Source organism: Thamnophis elegans, chromosome 8 (genome assembly GCF_009769535.1).
Source record: "Thamnophis elegans isolate rThaEle1 chromosome 8, rThaEle1.pri, whole genome shotgun sequence".
Taxonomy (NCBI): Eukaryota; Metazoa; Chordata; class Lepidosauria; order Squamata; family Colubridae; genus Thamnophis; species Thamnophis elegans.
In genome coordinates this window covers 41,200,312-41,225,325 of record NC_045548.1, presented here as the reverse complement: position 1 = coordinate 41,225,325, position 25,014 = coordinate 41,200,312, and the positions used below count along the sequence as shown (strand labels likewise).

The window sequence follows — 25,014 nt, the reverse complement described above, 5'->3', positions numbered from 1 at the left end:
AGGTCAGGCTGGGCTAGCTGCTGCCAGAGTCCCCAATGGATGACTCTACTTAACTGTTTAAAAAAGCCTCTAAAAAAACGGCCTCTACAGGAGGAGGCAAGAGAACCACGTGCCTCATCTACATAAGGAATTTTTCGGCTTTTAACCCTTGCCTAACTCTGCTCAAGTGATCATAAAGTCAGACTAAATGAGGAACGTGGTTCTCCTGCCTCCTCCTGTAGAGGGCACTTTTTAGAGGCTTTTTTAAACAGTTAAGCACTAAGCAGAGTCATCCACTCTGACTCTGGCAGCAACTAGCTCAGCCTTTTTCCTTTCACATTTTTTTTTCTTTTCATGATGACAGTGGTGAGGCTCTATCTCCCCTGCCTCCCCTAACTGCACGTCACTGGTTTCCATGATACATTGGCCTTGGATAGGCTGACACATAATTATGGGATCTGAAATTTGAAATTTCTGGTACCAATTTTGGTTTTTGGTCACAATTTAGAGTAGTGTAACTACTCTCCTTTTGCTCCTATCGCTTCTGGGCCCTTCAACTAGGATCAAATCTCGTATGTCTGCCAATACAGAAATATCATCTGTTTGCTGGGATATATATATATATAAAATTCTCCTTTTTACTTATCATAATAATCATAAATTAAGCTATTCAAAAGAATCAGTAACATTTTTGATAGCGAAGAGAATGACTATTCACAGCCCCAAATGGAATATGTCCCCAAGCTGAGGCTTTAAGCCTCAGTAAGCAAACATGCCAAAATGTTCATCAGGTTGCTTTTACTTCTTATTTTGAATATGTTTATCAGTTCTGATTTTTATATTTTACAATGTCACCAACCAACCTTGTTGAGAACCCAAAAATAGTTAATGCAATGTTGCTGTTTTCCAGGGTTTTAGAAATGTCAAACATTTTACTGTATAGCTTGTAGTATAATCTCTTTACAACCTTCCATTTATTAAGCTATCTTTTTGCTGCCTTGTCATAAAAGATAAATGAAGATTCATAGTCTTTGGTGTATGAAGATTTACTGTTTACATAAATGTAGATTAAGTAGAAATTACAAACTATAAATCATCCCAATCTCTTCATTTTATGACTTCATCAGGTTTTTTTTAAATTTCTATGATTACTGTATTGGCGGAGGACCTAAAAGACAGACCATTCAAAACTCATTTTAAAGTTGAGGTTAGCAATTAGATTGTAGAAGCAAAATGTAAAAGTATAATTTAATTAAACAAAATTTATCTTTCCTTAAAAAAAACCCAGGACATTTTAAAGATGTTACTGCATTTTTCTTGAAGAAAATCTTATAATAATTGGATGAGCTGTATAGACATATGCCTGGAATTGGGTATAGTACATAGTGAAAGTATGAGATTGAAAAAGCAGAAATCAATTATATGTGCAAAAGCTTTGATTGCAAAGTTCCGTATGTATGTATGTATGTATGTATGTATGTACGTATGTATGTATGTATTTAGTGTCACAACCCCTGGTGTGCCCAAATATGGGAGGAAGCAGACTGCTTCCATTCTGTCTATCGGCTCGTCACAAAAGACCATCACGACAGAAAGCCATTATTTTTACTGTTGCCTTTGTTACATTTGTGTTGCATTTGTGCTGATAAATAAATAAATAAAGGGAGACTAGTATAGATCTATTTCAAGCTATTTAGCTCTCATCAGCTAGCCATACCCTTACTGGGATTTGAACCTGTGCTGTATTACATATTAAGCAGTTGTGTTAACCACTAAGCCACAAGGTTCTCCTCCTTATCAGCTGAGCCAGGGAAGTAGGTATGTATTTAGTGTCACAACCCCTGGTGTGCCCAAATATGGGAGGAAGCAGACTGCTTCCATTCTCTGTCTATCAGCTCGTCACAAGAGACCATCATGACAGAAAGCCATTATTTTTATATTATAAAATAATATAAAATTATATTATTTTATATTATATTTATAAAAATAATGGCTTTCTGTTGTGATATATATATGTTTATTTATTTATATATATATATATATATATATATATATATATATATATATATATATATATACATACATACATACATACATACATACATACATACATACACACACACACACACACACACACATATATACACATATATATATATACACCCACACACATATATCAGTGAACAAATACAAAAAAGTTCAGAAGTTCTAAAATACAGTTGAATGAAATGCATTTTTAATAAATGTATATGCTACGTATTGATAAGTTTTGATCTTTCTCTTCACTTGCCCCTATTATTAGTATTCAAGAACAAATACAAAACTGAATAATCTAATATATCATTAATAGAATGAATAGAACAATATACAGTTAATTACTGTCTTATGGGAAAAATCCAAGTGCCACTAAATCATATTTGGGATCATATAGTTTAAAACACTTCTTAGGAAGAAAGACTTGTCAAGTAGACAACAACAGTTACATGTACAAGGATGTCAAGGATAGTGATATCTATTGTAAAATCCCAGTCCACAATGCTGTTGCTACCAAATTTAACAGTATCTGCCCTGTGCTTGAAGAAAGATAACAGTGCATGCAGATTTATCCTCAAATCATTTCATGTAAAAGAAGTCCTTAGTGGCAAATCTTGATAGAGGTTGACAGAGGTTTCATAAAAGCTAAAGTGATACAGTTGTTTATTCCAGGTCTGGTAGTTGACTTTAAGCAACTGTAGTCCTACAGTTTAGGTGATATAAGATTAGATTATCTGATTCTTGATCTGATTTTGCATAGAAACTGAACTATATTTGCCATCAAATATTGGCAAGATGAAATCTTGAAGATTTTCTAGTTTCTTATAGAGCCCTAGCTGTGCAAGATGTACTCTTATGGCAATGAAAGGGAGCCCTGTCTTCTTCACCCTTAGATAGACAGGAGGATAGTCCTGAGAAAGCCCAAGATCTCCCTTGCTAGGGCCTGTTTGTTTCCTTATACATAGATAGGGTGGGGGAACAATGATGTTAGTGATTTGGTTTAAATCAATCCTGTTTTCACAATGACTTATTCCCCATTGTATGTATTCTATCTTTTGTATTTTATCTCCAGTCACAGAAGTTTTTAGTTATAGACATTAGATTTTATCAACATATATTTATTTTATTTTATGATGGTTAGTTTTATTGCATGGTATGAAAGGTTTTTAACAGAAAAGCTAAAAATAACATTTTCTAATGTTCTTAAATCAATCTTAAAATATGTGCAAAAATACACACTTCTCATAGAACATCGTACTGTAAGTTCCAGTTGCTCCAGAACTTTCCATAACAGAGTGCTACACTTTAAAAAAATGTAATTAATGTAGTATATCTTAAAAATATAATGTATGTATCTTGAGAAAAGTTTCTGAAAATTACATTAGACAGCAGATAAGTACAAGTGTGGTAGTAAATGGCATTTTGCAGACATATGATATGCTTACCTTATATGGAAATTTTTTAATTATTCAAGAGGTGGTAATTTAATGAATTATTCCAATACTCTTTACATGAGTTGATTGGAATTTTAACAACTAAAAAAAAATCTAATCCATTTAAATTAATTTTAAATTATTATTCACCGATCTGTGTGCCTTCCAAATGCATTAACCAGTTGCCAGAATTTCAAAATGATGGCTGAGAATTTTTGAGGTTAATCCATGTAGTTAGAGATTATAAAGGTTCGGGAACACTAGTTTAAATATGTGTACTAATATGATTTACATAAAATACATGTCAGGCCTGCAGTTATATTCCTTTTAGGATCTTTGGCCTTTAATTTTGGATGATATTTGGAACGCTGACAATACATATATGCAATTTATTTACAATTTCATTTCACTTACTAGAATTTTAAATATCAATAATTCAGTATCTTGATTTAAATGTAATTGGAGGCATAATTCTTCTAAACTCAACGATGTTTTGCTAGAACAGGTATTGAATAAAGTTACCATTGTTCATCCTTTGCAGTTCCTGATCAGAAAATAAAACTTCTTGTGACAAACAAAAATATGTAATGATCATCTATTTTATAACATAATCCAGTTGAAAATACTGCTACTTATAGTGCTATAAAATGTGTAAAAAAATGAGATGTCATTATTTTACCTTCTATGTAATGTTTAAATCATAATTAATTGTAAGGCATTGATTAAAAAAAATGAGCATGCACAAGCTTAAATGTAAGTCCTACTTCTCATGTTAACATATACCTGCCAGAAACACTATTAGAATTTTGAAAAGGTTTTTAAAAAGTCAATTAATTTTTCCAAATGGTTCACTATTAAAAGCTTTATTCTTTGCTGAGAGTATCCAAGTGAGTGAAAACTGCAAGATCAAACTAAATTGAAGACATTTGTCCACATTAAAATGGAAACATGCACAAAGAATACACTAAATGAACATGTATGCTGCTATAATCATAGTTTTATTATCTTTAGCTTGCAGGCCAGACTTTTAATTACAATCCATTTTATATCAGAGAAAACCATGTTTTTAGGATTAAAAACCTATTTCTTTAACTGCTTAAGTTAAAGGCTGTAGTTTGATACATTCTAGGCTACAACTTTTATAAAAACCAGAGAATAACACTTTTCTAATTTAATGGTTCAGTGCACAGTCAGTAAAGATTTAAATAATTCAAAAAGAAAGCCTATTCTCTTCCTTTATTGGAAGTTTGAGTCAGGCAAATTCTTTGACATTTAATAGGTTTTAACCCTTTTAGCAACTTCTTGCAATGAAATTTTTTGGAAGTTGTTTTAAATAAAAGGTTATTATATTAAAGTGAATAGCAGTCAGTATGTTTCTTTTATGATTAGTTCTGAGACCTTGGCCTGCATAACTCAAAGGTTATTAACACATCAAGTAAAACACAATGCTAATTTTCAAAAAATGAAGTGTATAGTAAAATGTTACGTTAAAACATTTGTGTTGTTACATGATCGTGCGGGGAAGGAGGAGAATCTACTTTAACATTTAATTATTTTAAAGACGCTTAAGATAAGTTCTATCAGTTAATGCAGTACAATAAAATTCAATGGCTTTATTTTTTTTACAGATTTTCCCAAGATTAATACTAGGAAGCAAGAACTGATTTTAATTATAGAAGAATTTCCTATAAGCTTTGTTTTATAGTACATCTGTTTTGTACATTGACAATGTCATTGGAATTAATTTATCAAGGCTATTTAGGCAGCCTTGATAAAACAAAAAATAGCCATTATTTAAACCCTTTAAAAGGAAATTCATCAAAAGGTCTTGACACCTCCTCGTGTAAAACATGAAATGTAATTCCAGCTGCCGGCTTGGATTTAGTGAAACATTGGCACTCTTTGCCCCTTTGTGAAAATTTTAAACTGATGTATTCCAAATATAGAGTGGTTTGCTGGCCTAGTGGTGAAGATGCTTGTCTCCCACTAAGGTTTAGTGTTCATTTGTAGGTAGCAGCAAATGTTCCTCTCTTAGGGTGTAAAGAAAAAAATATCTACTGCAAACTCTGCATGGCATCATGAAGGACATCCAGCCAGTAAACGTTCAGCTCTATCCAGTCGAATTAAGGAGTTGCATGGTCATAAAAAGGAAGAGTATTCCAAATACCGGTAGTGCTTGACTTACTACCACAACTGAGCCCAAAATTTCTGTTACTAAGTGAACAGTTGTTAGGTGAATTTTGCCCCATTTTATGACTTTTATTGCCCCAGTTGTTTCGTGAATCACTGCAATTGTTAAATTAATAACATGGTTGTTAAGTGAATCTAGTTTCCCCATTGACTTTACTTGTCAGAAAAGTGCAAAAGGTGACCACATGATCCTGGAACACTCCAACTGTCATAAATATGAAGCAGTTGCCAAGCATCTGAATTTTTATCACATGACTATGGAATGCTACATTGGTCGTAAATGTGAAAATGATCATAAGTAACTTTTAAAAGAACTATTGTAAGTCGAGGACTACCTGTATCCATTAATTTCTCCCATATAGTACAAATATCACCCAGCTGTGAAAGTTATGTTTAGTAGGGTTAATAATGTTAAACGACAAGGAAAGATAATTGTTTTGCAGTGAAGCCACTAGTGAAATTTTGAATAATACAATATATGAAATCTAAATTGGAAGATTAACTTCATTATATCGAAATATACTGTTATTGATGAAAGCATTGATATCAAGTGTCGAAATATATCTAATAGTTCCATGTTATATCAGGTCACCTTTTTTGTACAACTAAATAAATTAGAATAATAATATTTCTGAACAGAAATTTATGGCAGCACTGAGAGATACTAGAAAATTGTTAATAATTATTGGAAATTACCATATTTTTCAGAGTTTAAGATGCACCTTTCCCCCCCCCCCCATAAAAGAAGATGAAACTCTGGGTGTGTCTTATACACTGAATACAGCATTTTTGGCCCGCAGAAACCCCACCCTGTGAATCTTCTTTTTTGAAAAAATGGATATGCAGAGGGTTTGGGAAGCCTGTAAAGGGCTGGAGAGGACAAAAATGAGCAAAAAGGGGGCCCATTGTTCACAAAAATGGGACATTTTTGCTCTCCCAAGCCCCCAGGAGCACTCTGCAAGCCTTCCAAACTCTCTGCATGCCCTGTTTTAAAAAAAAGAGCTGTTTTGTGCCCTCCCCAGTCCCCAGGAGCACTCTACAGGCCTCCCACTCCCTCTGCATGCCCCATTTTTGCAAAAAAAATGGGCCAATTTTTCACCTGCCACCCCTCCCCCCACTTCACATTTGTGTCTTTCCTAGCCCCCAGGAGCACTTTGCAGGCCTCTCTCTGCATGCCCCTTTTTCACAAAAATGGGGTGTGACGAGGGTTTGGGAGGTCTGCAAAGTGTTCCCGGGGACCGGGGAGGGCAAAGCTTTTTTTAAAAAAAATCTCTTGAAAATCTTGATGCGTCTTATACTTTAAGGTGTCTTATAACTGCAGCTGATAAGTTAGTAACATAAGTGAATCTGGTTTCCCCATTTGACTTTGTCAAAAGATCACAAAAGGTGATTACATGACCCCAGGACACTGAAACCATCATAAATACGAATCTGTTGCCAAACATCAAAATTTTGATTGCGTGACCATGAGGATGCTGCAACGGTCGCTAAGTGTGAAAATGGTCGCTAAGTGTGAAAAATGGTCATCAGTCACTTTTTTCAATGCCATTGTAACTTTGGTCACTATACCACCTTTCTTGCCACAGTTCTTAAGTGAATAACTGCAGCTGGTATTTTGTATTTTGGATAGAATTTTTTTTAAAATAGTCTAAGACAATTTTTAAAAAAAAGAATCCACACAGAATAAATTGAAGTAAAACTATTTTAAAAAATTCTATGCACAATATATTTCAAAGTATTGTGCATAGAATTTTTAAAAATGGTTTCACTTCAATTTATTTTGGATAGAATCTTTTTTTAAATAGTCTAAGACAATTTAAAAAAAGAATCCACACAGAATAAAACTATTTTAAAAAATCCTATGCACAGTAAATAAAATATTATTTTAAAATACATTAAAAAAATAAAAGAAAAAAACCCAGCTCACTTACCAGCAGGCAGGCACTCCAAGACAATCCAGAATGATGTAGATGTTAATACAAAGAACTGAGCAAATTGAAATGGTGAAATTAGTCCCAGGGAAATATTTTTCAAAGAAACCTTGCCACCATTTTTCCCACACGAGCCGACCTCCAACTTCTGTGCCCCTCCCCTCTGGGAAATCCAGGAAGGAACAGTCGCTGCTTCTCTAGCCAAAGTATTTCCTGGAGCTCTATGGTACTGGGTCATCTTTTCTTATAAAAGGAGGTAAAAGGGATGGAAGGGGTTCCGTTTTCTTGCTTTAGCGTTTTAATATCTTCAGTGAAAGTACTGAGACATAGAGAGAAGTTAGACAGAGTGTCTTTTGTCGTGCCCCGGTTAGGATTTCTTAAGCAAATCCACTGGGCTTTCAACATGAAGCCAGAAAATCGGGACTTTTTTAAAACGCCCCGGGACACGGGACAAATTGTTAGAAATCATGACTGTCCTGCCAAAATCGGGACGTCTGGTCACCTTATCCTAGTCTCCCAGCTTCATTTTGAAGAGCTGCTGAATGTATTGGTCAGTAACGCCTTTGTCAAGTTTCAATTGATATAGCTGATTATTATGGAGTGTGACATTGCTTCAGTAGGAACCATTGAATTTAAACTCAAGATTTCCAAGCCACTTTTCTACCCTTTGAAATGTCTAGTCAATTAAAAGTTTTAGCTGTTTATCATACTTGTTTACCTTCTATCAATACTCTTCTGAAAGTGCAATTACAATTGTATTGCACTTATTACAGTTACAATAGAATTACAAGAGGGTGATAGGTTCCAAAAATATCAATTGAAATGCTAGCTCCCATAATAATCTTACTTTACTATGAAAATTCAATATGATTGGTTGCATATGCATATAAAAGATCTGCCAAGAAAAATATTTTGTTGTAACTTATAGGCTCTATTTACACTTTTAACTCTAGAAACTATTCAGTAATCTTGAGACTTGAAAATTCAGAAATGTTGAAGTTTACATGATAACAAGCATGCAAAACATAAAGGTTTCTGAGATGATCTCCTCCTTCTCCTCCTCCTCCTTTCCAGGCCTTTCTTACTATCATCACAGAAAGCAGCAGCTGGTGACTAACATTAGCAAATAAGGCCTCAGGGGGTACCCATATTCCAGTTCTTTATTCATCAAATGCTGTTCAGTGAAACAGCTGGATCAGAAGCAATACAGTCAAGTTTTATGTTTACAACTGTTCAGATATAGATTGTCTGCTAGAGGCAGAAATAATGATAGCTTTGAAGGCTAATGTGTTTGACTAGAATAGAGCTGTTGAAAGGAGGAAGTAAAGAGCCAGTAACCATCTTGAAGTGTTTTCAAGATTTTTTTCTAAACCGCCAGTTGTCAATATACAATATTTTTCTTGCTCTTTGCTCTCCCATCCCTGATTATACAGTACATGACTCATAATGTTATAGTTAAATTTATTATAACACCCATATAAAACCTTTTAAAGGATAACTGATGCCACATGATTCCACTTTAGAATGTTTTGGTATTTTAAGAAAAATTTAAAAAATCAAAATTTTAGATACAGTTACACTATTCAGATATTTTTGGCAATTTTAAGTTGTGTGGAGTTCTACTATGATGCTCTCTGTATAGATATATACATTACACATGGTCCTCCAAATTGTTGATAATATTTTGCTAGAAGCTTAAAATATTATTTTTATTTATTGTACTTAATAGTTGGTAACTTTTTAAAGTATTTCTGTGAAAGCCTATTTCTTTGGCCTCTTTCAAAAACCAGGTCAGGACTTTTAAGATTGCCATCATGACACCTGTGTCTTTACTTTCTATAATTTCTGCACTTGAGGATGTGTTGTATTAAAATGTTTACCAAGGTTGCCTTTGTTATTATGGAGAAAGCAGTATTTAACGATTAAATTGTTACTTTTTGGGAGCCAGGGACAGAGGTAGAGCAAAAAGTGCTTGTTCCAGTTCTGACAGGGTCTAAAATCATGCCAACATCAGGCCATCAATTCAAGAAACCAAAATTTATTGTCAAACCACAGTTTAAATAAGCCACAATTAGATATACCATATTTTTCAGAGTATGATACGCACTGGAGTATAAGACACACCAAGATTTTGAAGAGGCAAATTAAAAGAAAAGTTTTTACACTCTGCAGACCTCCCAAAAACAGTCCATTTTTCGCAAAAGCGGGCCTGTTTTTAGTTTTTAAAAAAGGGCATGCATAGCCTTTATGAGGCTTATAGAGTGCTTCTGGGAGCTGGGGTGGCAAAAACGAGAAAACAACAGCTCATTTTTTGCTCATTTTTGCTCTCCCCAGCCCCTAGCAGCAGTCTGGAAGCATCCTAAAGGCTATGCACGGCAATTTTTGCAAAGGGGGTGGGGTTTGGGGAAGCAAAAAAATGCTGTATTCAGTGTATAAGACACATCCAGATTTTCACCCTCTTTTTTGAGGGAAAAGGGTGTGTCTTAGACTCCGAGAAATACCGTATATAGAAATAAATTTTATTTATAATTCATTTTCAGTCTACTGATCTGCTAAATGTGAGTTCAGAGCTAAAGGTTTATAACAATTCTTCCTCATTAGGATAATAATAATGAATAGTGCCTAATAAGGACTTTAATTGAAATTTATTTTTTTTTAAAAATCATAATCAAATTAAAAAATGAGAAAATTTGGATTAATTTAAATTTGGTAAAGTTAATTTAGAGCATTTTGGATATACCATCTATTCCATATATTGAGTACAGTTCCTGATTATTGACAAGCAGATTTCTGGAATTGTGTTTGTTTTTGTGATAAATGAAAAATACATGTTTCTAATAACAGGTCCCTTTTTATTTATTAGTAAGAGATTTAACCACAATAACTGTGCTGCTACTACTTTCATTACTATATCTGAATAGCTCCTCCTACAGTATGGATTGATTGTATAGTAAAATCCTTACAGATATATTTTAAGCATACTTCGGTCATTCTGAAGTGATTACGTATTTCATCAAATATAATATATTTATCAAATATATAGTTCAATGATTTTTCCCAATAATTTAGCTTATTGCAAAAAAAATTCACTTATTACTTCATTTCATATCAAACTAAATATAAATGGGTAAGGTTATTTTTCAAAATATTTGTTTATAACAAAACTCTATAAAAACAGTGAGTAAAAAAGTAAGAATAGAATATAAATTAATGTATGATGCACTGCATCTTGAAAAAATAATTTTTAGGTTGACTTTTTATGTATGCCAAGTTTATATTGTACTTTCAAACAAATGTAAATAATTGAACTAATGCTACTTACTTCTTTTGTATTTACGATCACAATTGAGCCCAAATTTATGTTGTTATGTTATGTTGAGATATTTGTTAAGTGAATTTTGTTCCATTTTATGACCTTTCTTGCCACAGATGTTTAGTCAACGACTACAGTTGATAAGTTAGTAAGTTATTAAGTGAATCTGGCTTTCCCATTGACTTTGGTTGTCAGAAGATCATAAAAAGTGATCACATGACTCTGGGACACTGCAACGGTCATAAATATGAATCAATTCCCAAGCATCCAAATTTTGATCATAGGATCATAAGAATACTGCAAAGGTTGTAGCGTTCATAAGTCACATTTTTAAGTGCCATTTTGCTTTTGAATAGTCACTAAACAAACTGTTGTAAGTCGACGACTACCTGTATTGTATAGCTCAAAGTTGAAAACGTCAGACTGGTAATTTTAAATATCTGAATGTATTTTGTCTCAAGGAAGAGGGAAATATTCTTTCTTTTAGTGCCTTCTCATTTTTTATCTTAATAAAGTTTATATTTATTGCTCAAATTAAAAAAATAAAATGAAATCAAGCCCACAGATATAATTTATTAAGCTAACAACTTTAGAGCCTTTAGCACTCATTTATAATGATTTCAGAAAATGAGTTGTGTAGTCAAGTAATCAACCAATCATTAACTCACTGTCTTTTCCACACAGGATATTATAGTAGCTTTTTGAATAGCCTTATATATTAAAACTATAGTCCAACTGTTTAAAAATTCTACAGCTCTTTCAAAGCTAAATTGATTTGGAGAGTGATAAAATTTAGATATAATTACATAATTTTAGCCCATGTTTCCTGCTTGTAAGGCTTTATAATCATGATCTATAAAAGGAATTTTTTTTGACGTTATGAAATTTTTATTAAGTTTTAAGCTTTTCTTAAATATTGCTGTATTTTAAGGTAAGGAAAATTTTGCAACTCCCTGTCATATGGTTCCATTTATTTAATGAAATTTTAAATCGTTTTTCAGGATAAATTTTCTGAACAGTGGAATAATAACAACAAATATTAAATGTATAATATTATTTCTTTTAGATGCAGGAATTACGGAATGCAGAAGGAACTCAATATAATTCCCATCCCCAGATAGCAGCCATGAGGCCAAGGGTCCAGCCTGGAGATATGAGGCAACCAGGAATAATTCCACATGGGCAGCTGACAACTATTAACCAGTCACAACTAAGTGCTCAGCTTGGTTTAAATATGGGTGGAAACAATGTTCCTCACAACTCTCCATCTCCCCCTGGTAGCAAATCTGCCACTCCTTCACCATCCAGTTCAGTTCATGAAGATGAAGAAGATACTTCAAAGGTATGACCAACCCTTTTAAAACAGTGGTTGTTTGTAAATAGCACAATAAAGCTTTAAGCATTATTTAATAAAAAAATTAAACTTTAATCAGTTTTAAATGCCTTTTTTTCAGATGTGATACCATTTATAAATTCTATACTCAAAACATTATAATTGAGAATTTCTCCCAATAAACTTGTTTACACAGTATGCCTCCATACTGTGGAAATATGTTAACTTTCTTTTTTTCAGCCTCATCCCATTTTAACTAAACATACGTAAATGCTTCATGTAATAATTATTCAAAATACTCAATTTATTTCCTGTTGTATTCCTGTTGTATATATATCTTTCTTTCCTGTTTCTTTCCTGATCCATTAAATATCAAATTAGCATCTGAACTTCAACTATCTGAAATTTCTATTTACATTAATAGGTTGGGTGAATAAGTATGTGAACCATAAAAATGTCCAAAAAATTAAAGGCCTGAGATTAGAAAAAGAAAAGAAACCATAACTGAATCTAATTTACAAAACATTATTTACCATACCTCTTGCATACTCACCTACTCACGCAAACCATTCTTCCCCTATACTTTATATTATTTCATATATTGCTTTTTGTTCTTTAAACTTGCCCCTTTTCTTTTTCAAAATTACATAAATTCTATTCAATCATAATTTACCAATACTCCACATCTTACAACCACAATTGACCCAAGAATTTCTGTTGCTAAGCAAAGCAACTTAAAACTTGTTCATATGGCTCAATTGTGGTTTGCATCTTTTGCTTGTATTATATTTATTAATACTTTTTTACATTTTTACATTTATTAATAAGGTTTTATATACATGTACATTATACATGTACAAGTTTTATTTATTGTTTCTTCTGATTGTTGTTTTTCATCCAGAATTAACATGAAATAGACAGATATATAAACTTAATTAATATATAAATACTTGTATGTTTATATTCCACAATGATACACAAATGGATCTACTTGATCTCATTTGTTGCCTCATCTTACCATTTTTTGCTCAGTTTTCTGGATAGCACAACAACCTTTGTCTTTGATACATTTATTTTGAGATCCACAGTCTTGTTATACCATACATTCGGTCTATTATTTGGTACAAATTGTACCAAAATTCTTTTCAGTTATCATCAGCATTTCTTATATATTTCTCCATAGATACCTTTACATTGAATGAATGAATGTTAAATGATTCACTAAGTGTTCCATTTACTCTCCGTCATCCTTTATTTCCACTATATCACATTCATTAACCAAATCTATACTTCCTTAAACCCATAATTTAAGCCTATCAACATTTGTTTGCAAATATTTTCACAAAATAAATAAACTTCAAATGTTACTTTTCATATTCATAAATCATGATTAACTGAAGGCCAAAATTCTGATTGGTACCCCACTACCCAAGGCACTTCAAAAATTTTCTTCTGTGTTATTGCTCATTTTTCTTTAATGTGCTAAAGCCTACTAAATACATTCATAGGCATACTTGACCATAAATGTTATAGCATTATTTCCAATTCCACTATTCAACAAGTTCACATCGTTCCCATAGAATTCTCTAGATTGCTCCTGCTGGCATTTTTTTTACATCAGTTTCTTTTCACTTCATTGCTTTTATTTTTAATTCAATTTAAACTGCTTGAAGCAATTTAATTAACCTTCACACACTTCCCAAAATACTTTTTATTTCTGTCAGAATTGGTGAATATTTTTACCATCTTCTTTCATTTTAACTGTTCCTTGGTATCTTTTGATTACATTCTTTGTGCCTTTTTTCTCCCTTTTAACATACTATAATAAGTTTCCTCATCTTCATTTTGTGAAGCAATCATTGTCATGTCTTCATCATTACTGAGTTGAACTGCAGTGTACTGCAATGCATGGAACTACTTTTGAAGACTCATTTAGAGTGGGTCAGAAGCTCCAAAAAGTACACAACGCAGTGACCCCCCCTTGTTACTGTGAGCTAATCACCAAGAACATATTAGCTTGTATTACGGGCTGTCCCATGCATTTTTATTATCCTTCATTCCACAAGACATCATTTTTATATTTGCATTTGTATAATTCCACCTACTCCTGTAACACCTTGTAACAGAATTCTTTTCATTCTATTCCAACCAGTTTTCATATACTTTTCACATCATGGCCCCACCTTTTGCTTGGAGTGGCTACTAGCTAATTATGCTTCCACTATCTTATCTTTCCAAAAGATAGCAATAGCAGTTAGACTTATATACTGCTTCATAGGGCTTTCAGCCCTCTCTAAGCGGTTTACAGAGTCAGCATATCACCCCCACAGTCTGGGTCCTCATTTCACCCACCTCGGAAGGATGGAAGGCTGAGTCAACCTTGAGCTGGTGAGATTAGAACCGCTGAACTGCAGATAACAGTCAGCTGAAGTGGCCTGCAGTACTGCACCCTAACCACTGCACCACCTCGGCTTCTCATAAAGTATACATTCCCTTGGTGAGGGTTCTCACAATTTATACTATGGGTGTCAAACTCGCCACGTCAAGTTACCGTCACATTATGTATCGCAACATTTTCTCTTCATGGAGCTGAAGTGGACATGGCCTGCGTGTGACACATCCAGCCTGTGGACTGCCAGTTTGACACCCCGATCTATACTATCTTTCTGATGTTGGGGAAAGGACATAAATAATTACTGTAGGTCCACTTTCTGGCCATCAAGATATGTGGCTATAGGATTCAGCCCTTTCTTATAATAAATTGCACAAAAGATTAACAAAATCAAACTTTATTTATAAAAAATAAACCATAAACCATTTTTATTCTTTTCAACTTTATTAATATGCTATAATTCACTATTGAAGAAGGTAAATGCAGACCTGTTGAAATCACGGGCAAACAGCAGCTTTAAAAGAAAAATAAAATACAATAGAACCATTGGTCATGAATGCTTCTGACCACGATCACATCAGGTTCTGACCAAAAAAAATCACATTTTTTTTCGCGGCCCATTTCCCCTTCTGCGTCATTTTTTTGGGGTAAGCGCCAAATTTCCAAAATTAGGTTCGGGCCATGACCAAATCGGTTTGCAACCAAAGGTATGGAATGAATTATGGTTGTGACCAGAGATTCTACTGTAATAATAATAATAAAGCAATGTTACTAGTATACCACAGGAAAGTTCTAGTCTGCTACAAATAATAAAGAAATACATGGTAAAGAGATTGGAATAGGTTATTAAAATTTGAACTGGCAAAGCTTTTATCTCTTCGTGCACAGTCTGCACTATGCATAGAAAGCTGAAGTATACATAATTATAGACCTTGCATATATAAATAAAAGAGATGATATTTGCATAGTACAGAGCAATAAACACCAAAGTTTTACAGCATAGTTTTTTTCTTTTTCTTCAGATATAGTATATAAAGCAACTGTCACTCTGATTCACTTTTCCTAGATTTTCTTTTTTTCCAGAAAATTCTAGTGTTTAGTATGAGCTTTAGGGAATCGGTTATCTCCTCTTTTCTCAGTTTCAACTGAGCAATGGTTGCCTTGATTTAAAAATAACAAAAAGCTGTTTTTTATCCCCTCAAATAAAAGAGAGAGGAGCCTCTCTCTTTGTACTTAACTAGAATCAACTCTCTCTTATGAAAAAAGACATTCTCTATTTGTATTTGTATGCTTATTGGCTCTGAATGTCAGACTTGTAGCATATTTAATCAATTTAATTTAAAATCAGATATTTTTTCAAGTATTACCCTCAGCACTCCAGCCAAATCAAATCAGGCATTCCCCCCTCCCCCAACCCACTTCTGATTTAGTTTAGATAAATCTAAATTTATCAATAAGCAACTGATATTTCTGAACAATTGTTTCTGAATACCTTTAAAGTTGTATAATATCTACTTTCTAATTTTCCTCAACTTAGATTTGACCTCTTAAATATTCCAAGTACTGCCTTGCAAAACAATTCATTATTTTGGTTCATTGAACATGCATATTCTGGTAATGCTATTTATAATTGTGACATGCTAGACACATGATATTTTCACAAATCTGTATTCTTAACTAGATGGATGGCTTTCTCTTTCATGGGTATTTAAATTTCATATATGAAAGGATTTCATGGAATTTAGAGAACAGGGTATGAGAAGATTGTCAACAGCAAATGTTAACTAAGTGAAATATGATCACTAAAGCTTTGCTGTGTTTTTTGTTTTTTGTAGCAGAAAACTTAACAGTTTACTTTATTTTAAGTAGAATTTTATGTTGTTTGCTCAGTCTGTTATGCAGATGGTACTTGAATTAAAATCTGTTTAATCTATGTTCAATAAAACAGCTCTCCTACCTTCCATTTAAATCCTGGAATTATTGCTATTTATTTTAAATATGCGTTTAGGTATTACTTACCTTCTCAGGGAGGATTTAGATATCATCATTACATCTTTTTTGATAGTCTTAAATCCTCATCTATCTATACTTGTGATCTATTATTTGTGAATCATAGCTAATACAGATTTTTAGAGTGAGTGACTTGTGCTGTCTTGTGATAAATAAGTTAAATACATCACTATAATTAAGCAATGAGGCCTGACAGGAGGTGGATTACCACAAGCTAACTATACCTCCAGGGATTTTGAAGTAGAAGTCTGTGCTTAGCAAAATAAGAATGAGAATTTTTAAACAATTTCCCATCTGTCTCCATTTTGATGGCTAGCAGCAAAATCTGTATAACTGCTGATTGGTTAGAAGCATAAGATTCCAAAATCACCCTCTTCGTTTCCAAGTTATTAATGTGAAATTAGTTTTAACTTCCTTGTTTGAAAAAAACAATCCAGTGAAACATTCATCCTGTCTCAGAGAGAGCAGTTTTCCTATCTAATCTTCTGTGTATGCCAGTAGTTACTTGGTAAGTATCTATTCTAAGTAGCTGAATAATGGTTAGCTAAAAATGTATAAAAATTTGGGTTTCCACCTTTGTGCTGCAAGTTTATTATCTTGATCCTAAAGGATAAACATGGTTGTTCTGATGTTAATAAAAAGTGAAAAGACTACACTTTGAAAGAAAAAGAACATTCTACGTCATAAGCATTCCAGTGCTGAACAAAGCCATAATAAATTTAACATTGCAGATTTCTTAATTTATGTTTCAATAACGTAAGACAATCATGCATATATTTTAAGGATCGTATAAACAGATGTTTAATGCTTTCAGAGTCTACACATCCAAGAGATGGATAATGCTGACTTTCTGCACTAATGCTACAAGTACTAAGTTCCTGATGTTTAGGTGATCACATTGTATATGGCAGTCTTATTAGGTAGTAAGGAATTTTAATTTTGCCTTTGAGTGTGAGAGAAATACTATGTCAACCCTGAAGCTGACCTGACAGTAACCATTTTGAGGCTTTAGTATTGCCACACTGGAGCTGAGGGATAGGGAGGGGGAAATAGAGATATATGGGGTTTTGTAGCCAAAACAAAATACTTTGCCCTGGGAACCAAGGACATTTCCACACTGGTCGGAGAGAGGAGTGAGGTTAATAGGCAACGGGACAGCACCTTGATTGGGCCATGTGACTGATTGTTTGGGGAAAAACTTTTAATTAGGTAAAAACTGTGGGAATATTCAGTTTTAACCAGCCTGTGCCAATATGATATGCCAAATAAACCTATTCTTTGAGGAACCTGCCTTGGAATTCTGTTTGCTATGGCCATATTACTTGGAACCCTGACAATGATCTATTGTAACAAAAATGCCAATTTGCATAAGAAAAAGTTCTTACTGAATATAAGAAGAACCACGGAATATTTTATTATTATAGTTGTTTGAGGTGATACCCAAAGAACTACTATTATTTTATTCTTATACATAAAAAAATGTTAACAAAAAAATTCAGTAGGTTATATGTTTGAGTTCTACTTTCATAAATACTATTCAGAGTGAAAACTGACTGGCGTTGCATATATCACTGCTCGTATTCTCAAGCTTGATTGTTCATTAACTGATGAACACTGGTGCAGTCTTAAAAAAATAAACAGCCCTGTAGCCTCACGTAAACTTCCTCTTTCAATCCCAAATTCCAGAATACAGTGGTTCTCAGTTTATGACCACTGTTGAAATTGGAATTTTGGTTGTAACTCATGATGCTCATAAATTGAGACACTCATGTTTATGACCAGACCATGTTAAAGTATCCAATTTTACAACAGTTTTATAGTGGTTGTTAAGTGATTTAAGTTGTAAGTCCAAATCTATTCTCCCAAATTGGTGTTTTTGCCGGAAACTGATAAAAAAAATGTTGCAAATCATGCTCACATAACCAGAGGATGTTACAACCAGTGGAAAATGTGAGCCACTTGCCAAGCATCCAAAATGTGGTCATGTGACTCCAGGAAGTTAACACATTTTCCGACAGCTGGAAGTCATAAAACACCCTTTCTAGGGCCATTGTAAAGGGCCAACCAGTTGTTAAAGGGCTGATTCTAATTCAAATATTACCTGTTTATTATTTATCCTTGAACTAAAGAAAAGCCTAAAGTTCTTTTAAATATTAGCAGCGTATAGACATGTCTTAACTTAGTTCATGAAAAGATTATGCTAATTATCATACCAGCAGAGATACAGACTTCTTCTTTAAAAAGTGCAACACAATATGACATCATTCCTAAGGACTGAAAAGAAATAACCCTGTAGGGGACATATATTGCATAGACTGTAGCTGAAGATTATGCTATATTTCCTCAAGAGAATCATAAGCCAACTAATCAGAATCCTTTACAGCAAGCAAAAATTACTCTCCCACATCATCTCTACCCTGGAACTCCAAGAGCATAAAGATTTCACCAGGCCCTGGCAACAATCTTATTCTATAAATCTCACCTCCTTGAAGAAAAAGAAAATAAATTGTTCCACACATCTATGAGTTTCACTCAGTATAACAGTTTCAGAGATTTCCCACAGCATTATAAACTTACCAGTTGCTCTGTCAACCAGTTAGAACACTCCAATTCTTGCATGAGACATATTATCTTGCTACACTAAACCCCCACAAAATATAAACTCTGTGAGGGCTTCACAGTAATTTTTCCTTGCTTGAGACTTAAGTAGCTTTAGAATAAGAAATAAAATTTAGACATACAGCTATCATCAAACTAACATCAAGAACAATACAAAACTACAGATTCACCATACTTCAAATGCATTAAGATGCATGAATGCCTCATATAGATTTAACACTGAATCGGATTTCTACACTGAATACTGTTGCCAACAAACTGAAACCATATTCATCAATTTAAAAAAAGTACTCTTATTCAACAAGCTCTGCAGGGCAAAATGAGACATCATCCAAGGTCTCATGAGCAGCAGCAATATGATCATTAAATAAACTGACACAGAAAGGGCAATTGTCATTATGAATCAGATGGATTATTCACGGAAACAGCTCTCCAAAACTATATTATATCCTCAGAACCCACAGCAATTTAATGGAAAGAATTACACAATCTGATGCACTTTCCAGAAGACATTCAAGACTATTTCTACAGAAAAATATCACAGGATCCTTCATAAGAATTTTGTACATTTTTTCAAAAAGAATGCAAACTAGGTCATCCCATTGACATTGTATTCATCACAGCAGCCATTTAACTTTTGTGGATCTTGTATTCAGATATTATGCTGCCAGCATTCATAGGTGTATAAGAAACACTAAGAATGCAAATGACCAGCTGTCTGCAAGGAGTATAAATCCTTCTATTTTCCACCATCTAGTTAGAACTGAAGAAGCTTCTTGGATGAGAAGCAAAATGTCTTAAAAGAAAAACAAGAAACTCCAGTTGCCTCTTGAAAAAACACCTTTGGGATAACCACTGAAATCATCATACCTTGTCCCTAAACTGTATGACTTATAATTCTTCCATACTACATTTTGGTTAGCAATAACACAGGGCTGCCAACATCTTCATGACTGACCCTGAAATCTCTCTTGTAGTTGAGATACATTGATGGCATTTTCATCATCATGAAGATTAACTAATCTCTAAAAATTCAGCAATGCTCCATCATCAGCCTTGATATTACAGTAAAACTACACAATGGACATATAAACATTGGACATTACACAGAAAAAACTCTCATGCATACCTAGGTGCTTCCTGCTGCCATCTAGAACATACCACCAAATATCCAGGCTTTACACTAAAACCATATTTGTTCTGACCTACTTGACATATATGTACAACTGATGGACTTAAGCCAAGCACACACTGTACAAGATCAATAGGCAAACCAATTGAGCCAGATCCATTTCTAGAGGGCATTTATTAAAAGACAAACCACAATAACAGAATAGAACAGTTTTCGTTGTTACCTAGTTACCAGCTTGAGCGCTTTATTGTATAAAAACTACAATCCATACTGCATAATGACACTGCGCTTCCTGAACAATATATAGCACATCCATACTTGAATATAAACAAGATATCTAACCTATCCAAACAAGAATCTAATGTCCAAGTGTTGTGAAATTAAGAAGTGTTTATCATGTCTTCTTACTTCTGGTTAGTGTTCATAGATGCAGTCTGCGTGTTTTCTACCTTTTCCTATCTAGTAGCTGATTCAGTCCTCACACTGGATGTTGTAGATGACTCCTGTTCTTTCTTCTTGGCCTACTGGATCTTTTGATTTACTTAAGATGTTTTGGAAAAGCAACCCTGAGCAACATATATTCACTTCTATTGAAATTAATCATCATATTAATAAAAGAGTTTAGATAGAATGAAAACAGTTCAGTTTATTAAACTTGTATGCCGCCCTATTCCCGGAGGGACTCAGGGCGGCTAACAAACCAAATAGGGAAGGGGGCAACACAAAGAAAACAAACAAGACAAAACAAAATGCAAAAAACAGATTAAAAAACGCATCAACAGCTGCAACAATTCGAGTGGGGCTGGGAACTCATCAGCCCCAGGCCTGCCGGAACAGCCAGGTCTTAACGGCTTTGCGGAAAGCCTGAAGGGTGGTGAGGGTCCGAATCTCCACGGAGAGATCGTTCCAGAGGGCCTGAGCAGCCACAGAGAAGGCCCTCCCCCGGGGGGTCGACAGTCGACATTGGCTAGCTGATGGAATCCGGAGGAGGCCTAATCTGTGGGATCTAATTGGTCGTAGGGAGGTAATTGGCAGGAGGTGGTCTCTCAAGTACCCAGGTCCGATACCATGTAGGGCTTTAAAAGTAACGACTAGCACCTTGAAGCGCGTCCGGAGTCCAATAGGCAGCCAGTGCAGCTCGCGGAGGATAGGTGTAACGTGGGTGTACCGAGATGTACCCACAATCGCTCGCGCGGCTGCATTCTGGACAAGCTGAAGTCTCCGAATGCTCTTCAAGGGCATATAACTTTATAAATGAATTTTATAAATAAAATAAAGTAAGAGGTTAATAATTTGGATTATAAAAGGGCTATAATTAAACTAAAGTTTAAGCTAAAAATGTCTAAATTCATATGATGGAAGAACAGAGATTTAGTTTGGTTTTCAGTAATAATTGCAATAGTTTGTTTTATAATGTTTTTTTTTCTTTTTGGTAGATCAATGGGGGAGAAAAAAGACCTGCATCTGACATGGGAAAGAAACCCAAAACTCCCAAGAAGAAGAAAAAGAAGGATCCTAATGAGCCACAAAAACCTGTTTCTGCCTATGCATTATTTTTCCGAGACACTCAAGCAGCTATTAAGGGCCAAAATCCAAATGCTACTTTTGGTGAAGTTTCTAAAATTGTAGCATCTATGTGGGATGGCTTGGGAGAAGAGCAAAAGCAGGTAAAGTGTTACATTGCTTTTGAAATTATTAGTTTATTTATCTGCTATTTTGGGAACATTTCTTTTTATCACTAAAACAAGTTCTTATTATGCCCATATATCCAAGAACCAAATTTCTTTTACACGTATTTACCTATTGTCTTCAGACTAGTGTTAAAGAGTGGAAAAATTACATATGCATGATGTTACTAGATGGTCTAAGAATTTTCTTGTGAATTGGAATGCTTGCGTTGGAGATAACTGCTTTTTGCGAATTGTGAATATAATAGGCATCCAAATTTTTCAAAATCGACTTTGTTGAACCATGACTGCATACCATTCAAAACAGGAGCAGGATGATATTGTATTCCTATCAGAATAACAGCTGGAAGGGACCTTGGAGTTCTTCTTGTCCAACTCCTGCTCAAACAGGATACTCTGTACCATTTCAGACAAATGGTTGTCCAGTCTCTTCTTCAAAGCCTCATTTTGGAGTACCCACAACTTCTAAAACTTCAAATTTATCCTTGCATAGATAACCTATATACATTTGGTTCACTGTGGAAACAGAATGTTGAGCAGATTGAGTCTTCAAATATTCTTATGATATGCTTACACTCATTGATGTTTTGAAAATTAACATAGGTCCATGTCAAGAGTAGCATTGGTTTGCAGTATTCATTTCTAGAACTTTACATCTAAATTCCATATTACTGAACATCAGTGGTCTGTTAAAGATATATTTTTCAGATGTTTACTAACAGTTTTTGCAATTCCAATAGAATATGCTTTCTGTTACTTTTCCCCTTTTGCATATTAATGCTTTTTGTGCATACATTTTAATAAAACAAACATGGATGAAGTTTTCCTACTTTTCATTTTGAGGTCATCCTTGTAATTTTTATTCTAATACTTCATTAATTTCTACCAAGTATAACTTCACTTACGGTAACATCAGTACTAATAGTAAGGTAATCAAAATAATTTCACCAATTTCAAATAATGCTTTTTTTATCTATAGTGCCAGAGAATAATCATAATATTTTGAGATTTTCTAATAGTTGTAATGACTCAATATATTGTATTGGTTAGATTATATTTTGTAAATGACTTCGCTTAATAATACAGTATGGTAGCTGAATTATTGAACAAACCAAGCTGAACAAATTACATTATAATTTTTCACCCATTTGATTGTTACATTAAGAAAATGGCTTTATTGGATAATTGAGTTTTTGTCATTGTTTTTGTTTTTAAAAAAATCAGGACAATTATGTTTAAAAATAGAGAATGTTTTTAAAACCAAAAAAAGTGTTAAAAGAAGAAAAAATATCAACAAAATGAATGGTGTTAATGCAATGAAAATTAATTATATTTACAGAACAATTAAAGAGCCATGTGAGTGATCTGCACTTCAGTGCTATAATAAGAATGAATTAACCAAATGGCACCAGCATGTGGACAAATTTATCACAAATATTGTCAGGCAAATGCCTCTGACAGCATTTTTTTCAATTACAGGCTTGAAACTGTCATTGTTTGAGGAAGTTGCACTGCTATCTAATTGAAAAGAAAATAGGGTTTTCTCATAACAAAAGAAAGCTTTCAGAAAACACTCTGGATTCGGTTTAGCATTTTAGCTTTAGCATTAGATCTTCCCATACTATGTAGCAATCGAGAAGCAAGGAATATCCAGTATTTTCAGTTTCGGGGGAGTAGATCAGCGTCTTCCCAAGTGATGTTTAAATTCTTTAAGTCATCTATGAACGTTCTTAGCCATATATTTCAAGGGCATCCTCTTGGTCATTTGGCATCGGAAACTCATCGCCACGTTGGGAGATTATTCTCCATGCAGAGTATATGATCTTCAAGTTACCTATGTCTCCTACGTTGCAACAATGTTATGTAATTTGGAGGAGGAACTCTTTTGCAGCACTTCTTCATTAGTAACATGGTTAAAATAGCAAAAATATAATAGGATTCCATTTAACAGCTGTAATATTATTGCTTCTTCTAAATATATACTACATATCAGATAAAAAATAATTGGCATCTTTGTCTTTTACCAACCTTGGAAGGATGGAAAACTGAGCCAACCTTGAGTAACTCAGGATCGAACTCCTAGCAATGAGCAGAGTCAGCATGCAATACTGTATTCTCACCACTGCCACCACAGCTCTACATTCATTGAGCACCCATTAATTCTTGATCATATCTTTGTTTTATTTTTCTCATGCATACTTTAGGTACTTTATTTCCACGTAATTCTACTATTACATTTCTTTTGATTTATCCAGTCCTCATTCACATGTAACAAAGTGGGCAGTAGCATGCTCTTAAACACAGCCATTATCAATTAATTCTGTGCAACTGCTATACTGCTTTTCTATCAGTATTTATATGCCTCATAACACTCCTTCCAGCATTCATTCACTTCAGTTCTTTACATTTAATTGCTTTTATTTTTATTTTCGCTGCTGGAAGCATCTTGCTTAGTTTTCTTCACACATTTTTCAAATCATTTTTTTCTTTCTGTCAAAATTGATCACAATGATTGTCTTTTTTTAATCATTTTTTATGTCAACCACTCTTTGCTCTCCTTTGTTCTTTGTGAGTTTTTTTCTTTGTGCTTACACACTATAAAAAAAGTCCTTATCCTTATTTTGTAGAGCTTATTTTCCTACCCTCATCACCTCTATTAAAATGCATGGTTTTCATCAACGAAATCTTCTATAGAATGCTTTTTAGTAGGAAAAACTGTAGACCAGGTTATGACTTATTAATATTATAATAATAATCTATAATTACATTACTTCTTGCAACATAAAGTAAGTATTGATCAATTGGGGCTTAATATAGCATAAATGCAACCAAAGTCCAGTTTGACCCTAAGCAACTCACTGTATTCTGTATAAGCTAGGATCTCTAGAGACTACTTTTTACTATTGCTACCTTCACTTCACCTATCAGGGAGTATATGCAGTGTCCTGACATCCATTCTA

At 33.8% G+C, this 25,014-nt stretch overlaps 1 protein-coding gene across 1 annotated transcript in view; it reads left to right on the top strand.

The window, feature by feature from the left end:
* TOX (thymocyte selection associated high mobility group box) overlaps nt 1–25,014 on the top strand; it is a 217,146-nt gene that overhangs the window by 167,390 nt on the left and 24,742 nt on the right. The window contains exons 4-5 of the mRNA XM_032222439.1: nt 11,947–12,222; nt 21,803–22,033. Of these exons, the coding sequence (XP_032078330.1) occupies nt 11,947–12,222; nt 21,803–22,033 (507 nt within the window). The remainder of the gene's footprint in view (nt 1–11,946; nt 12,223–21,802; nt 22,034–25,014) is intronic.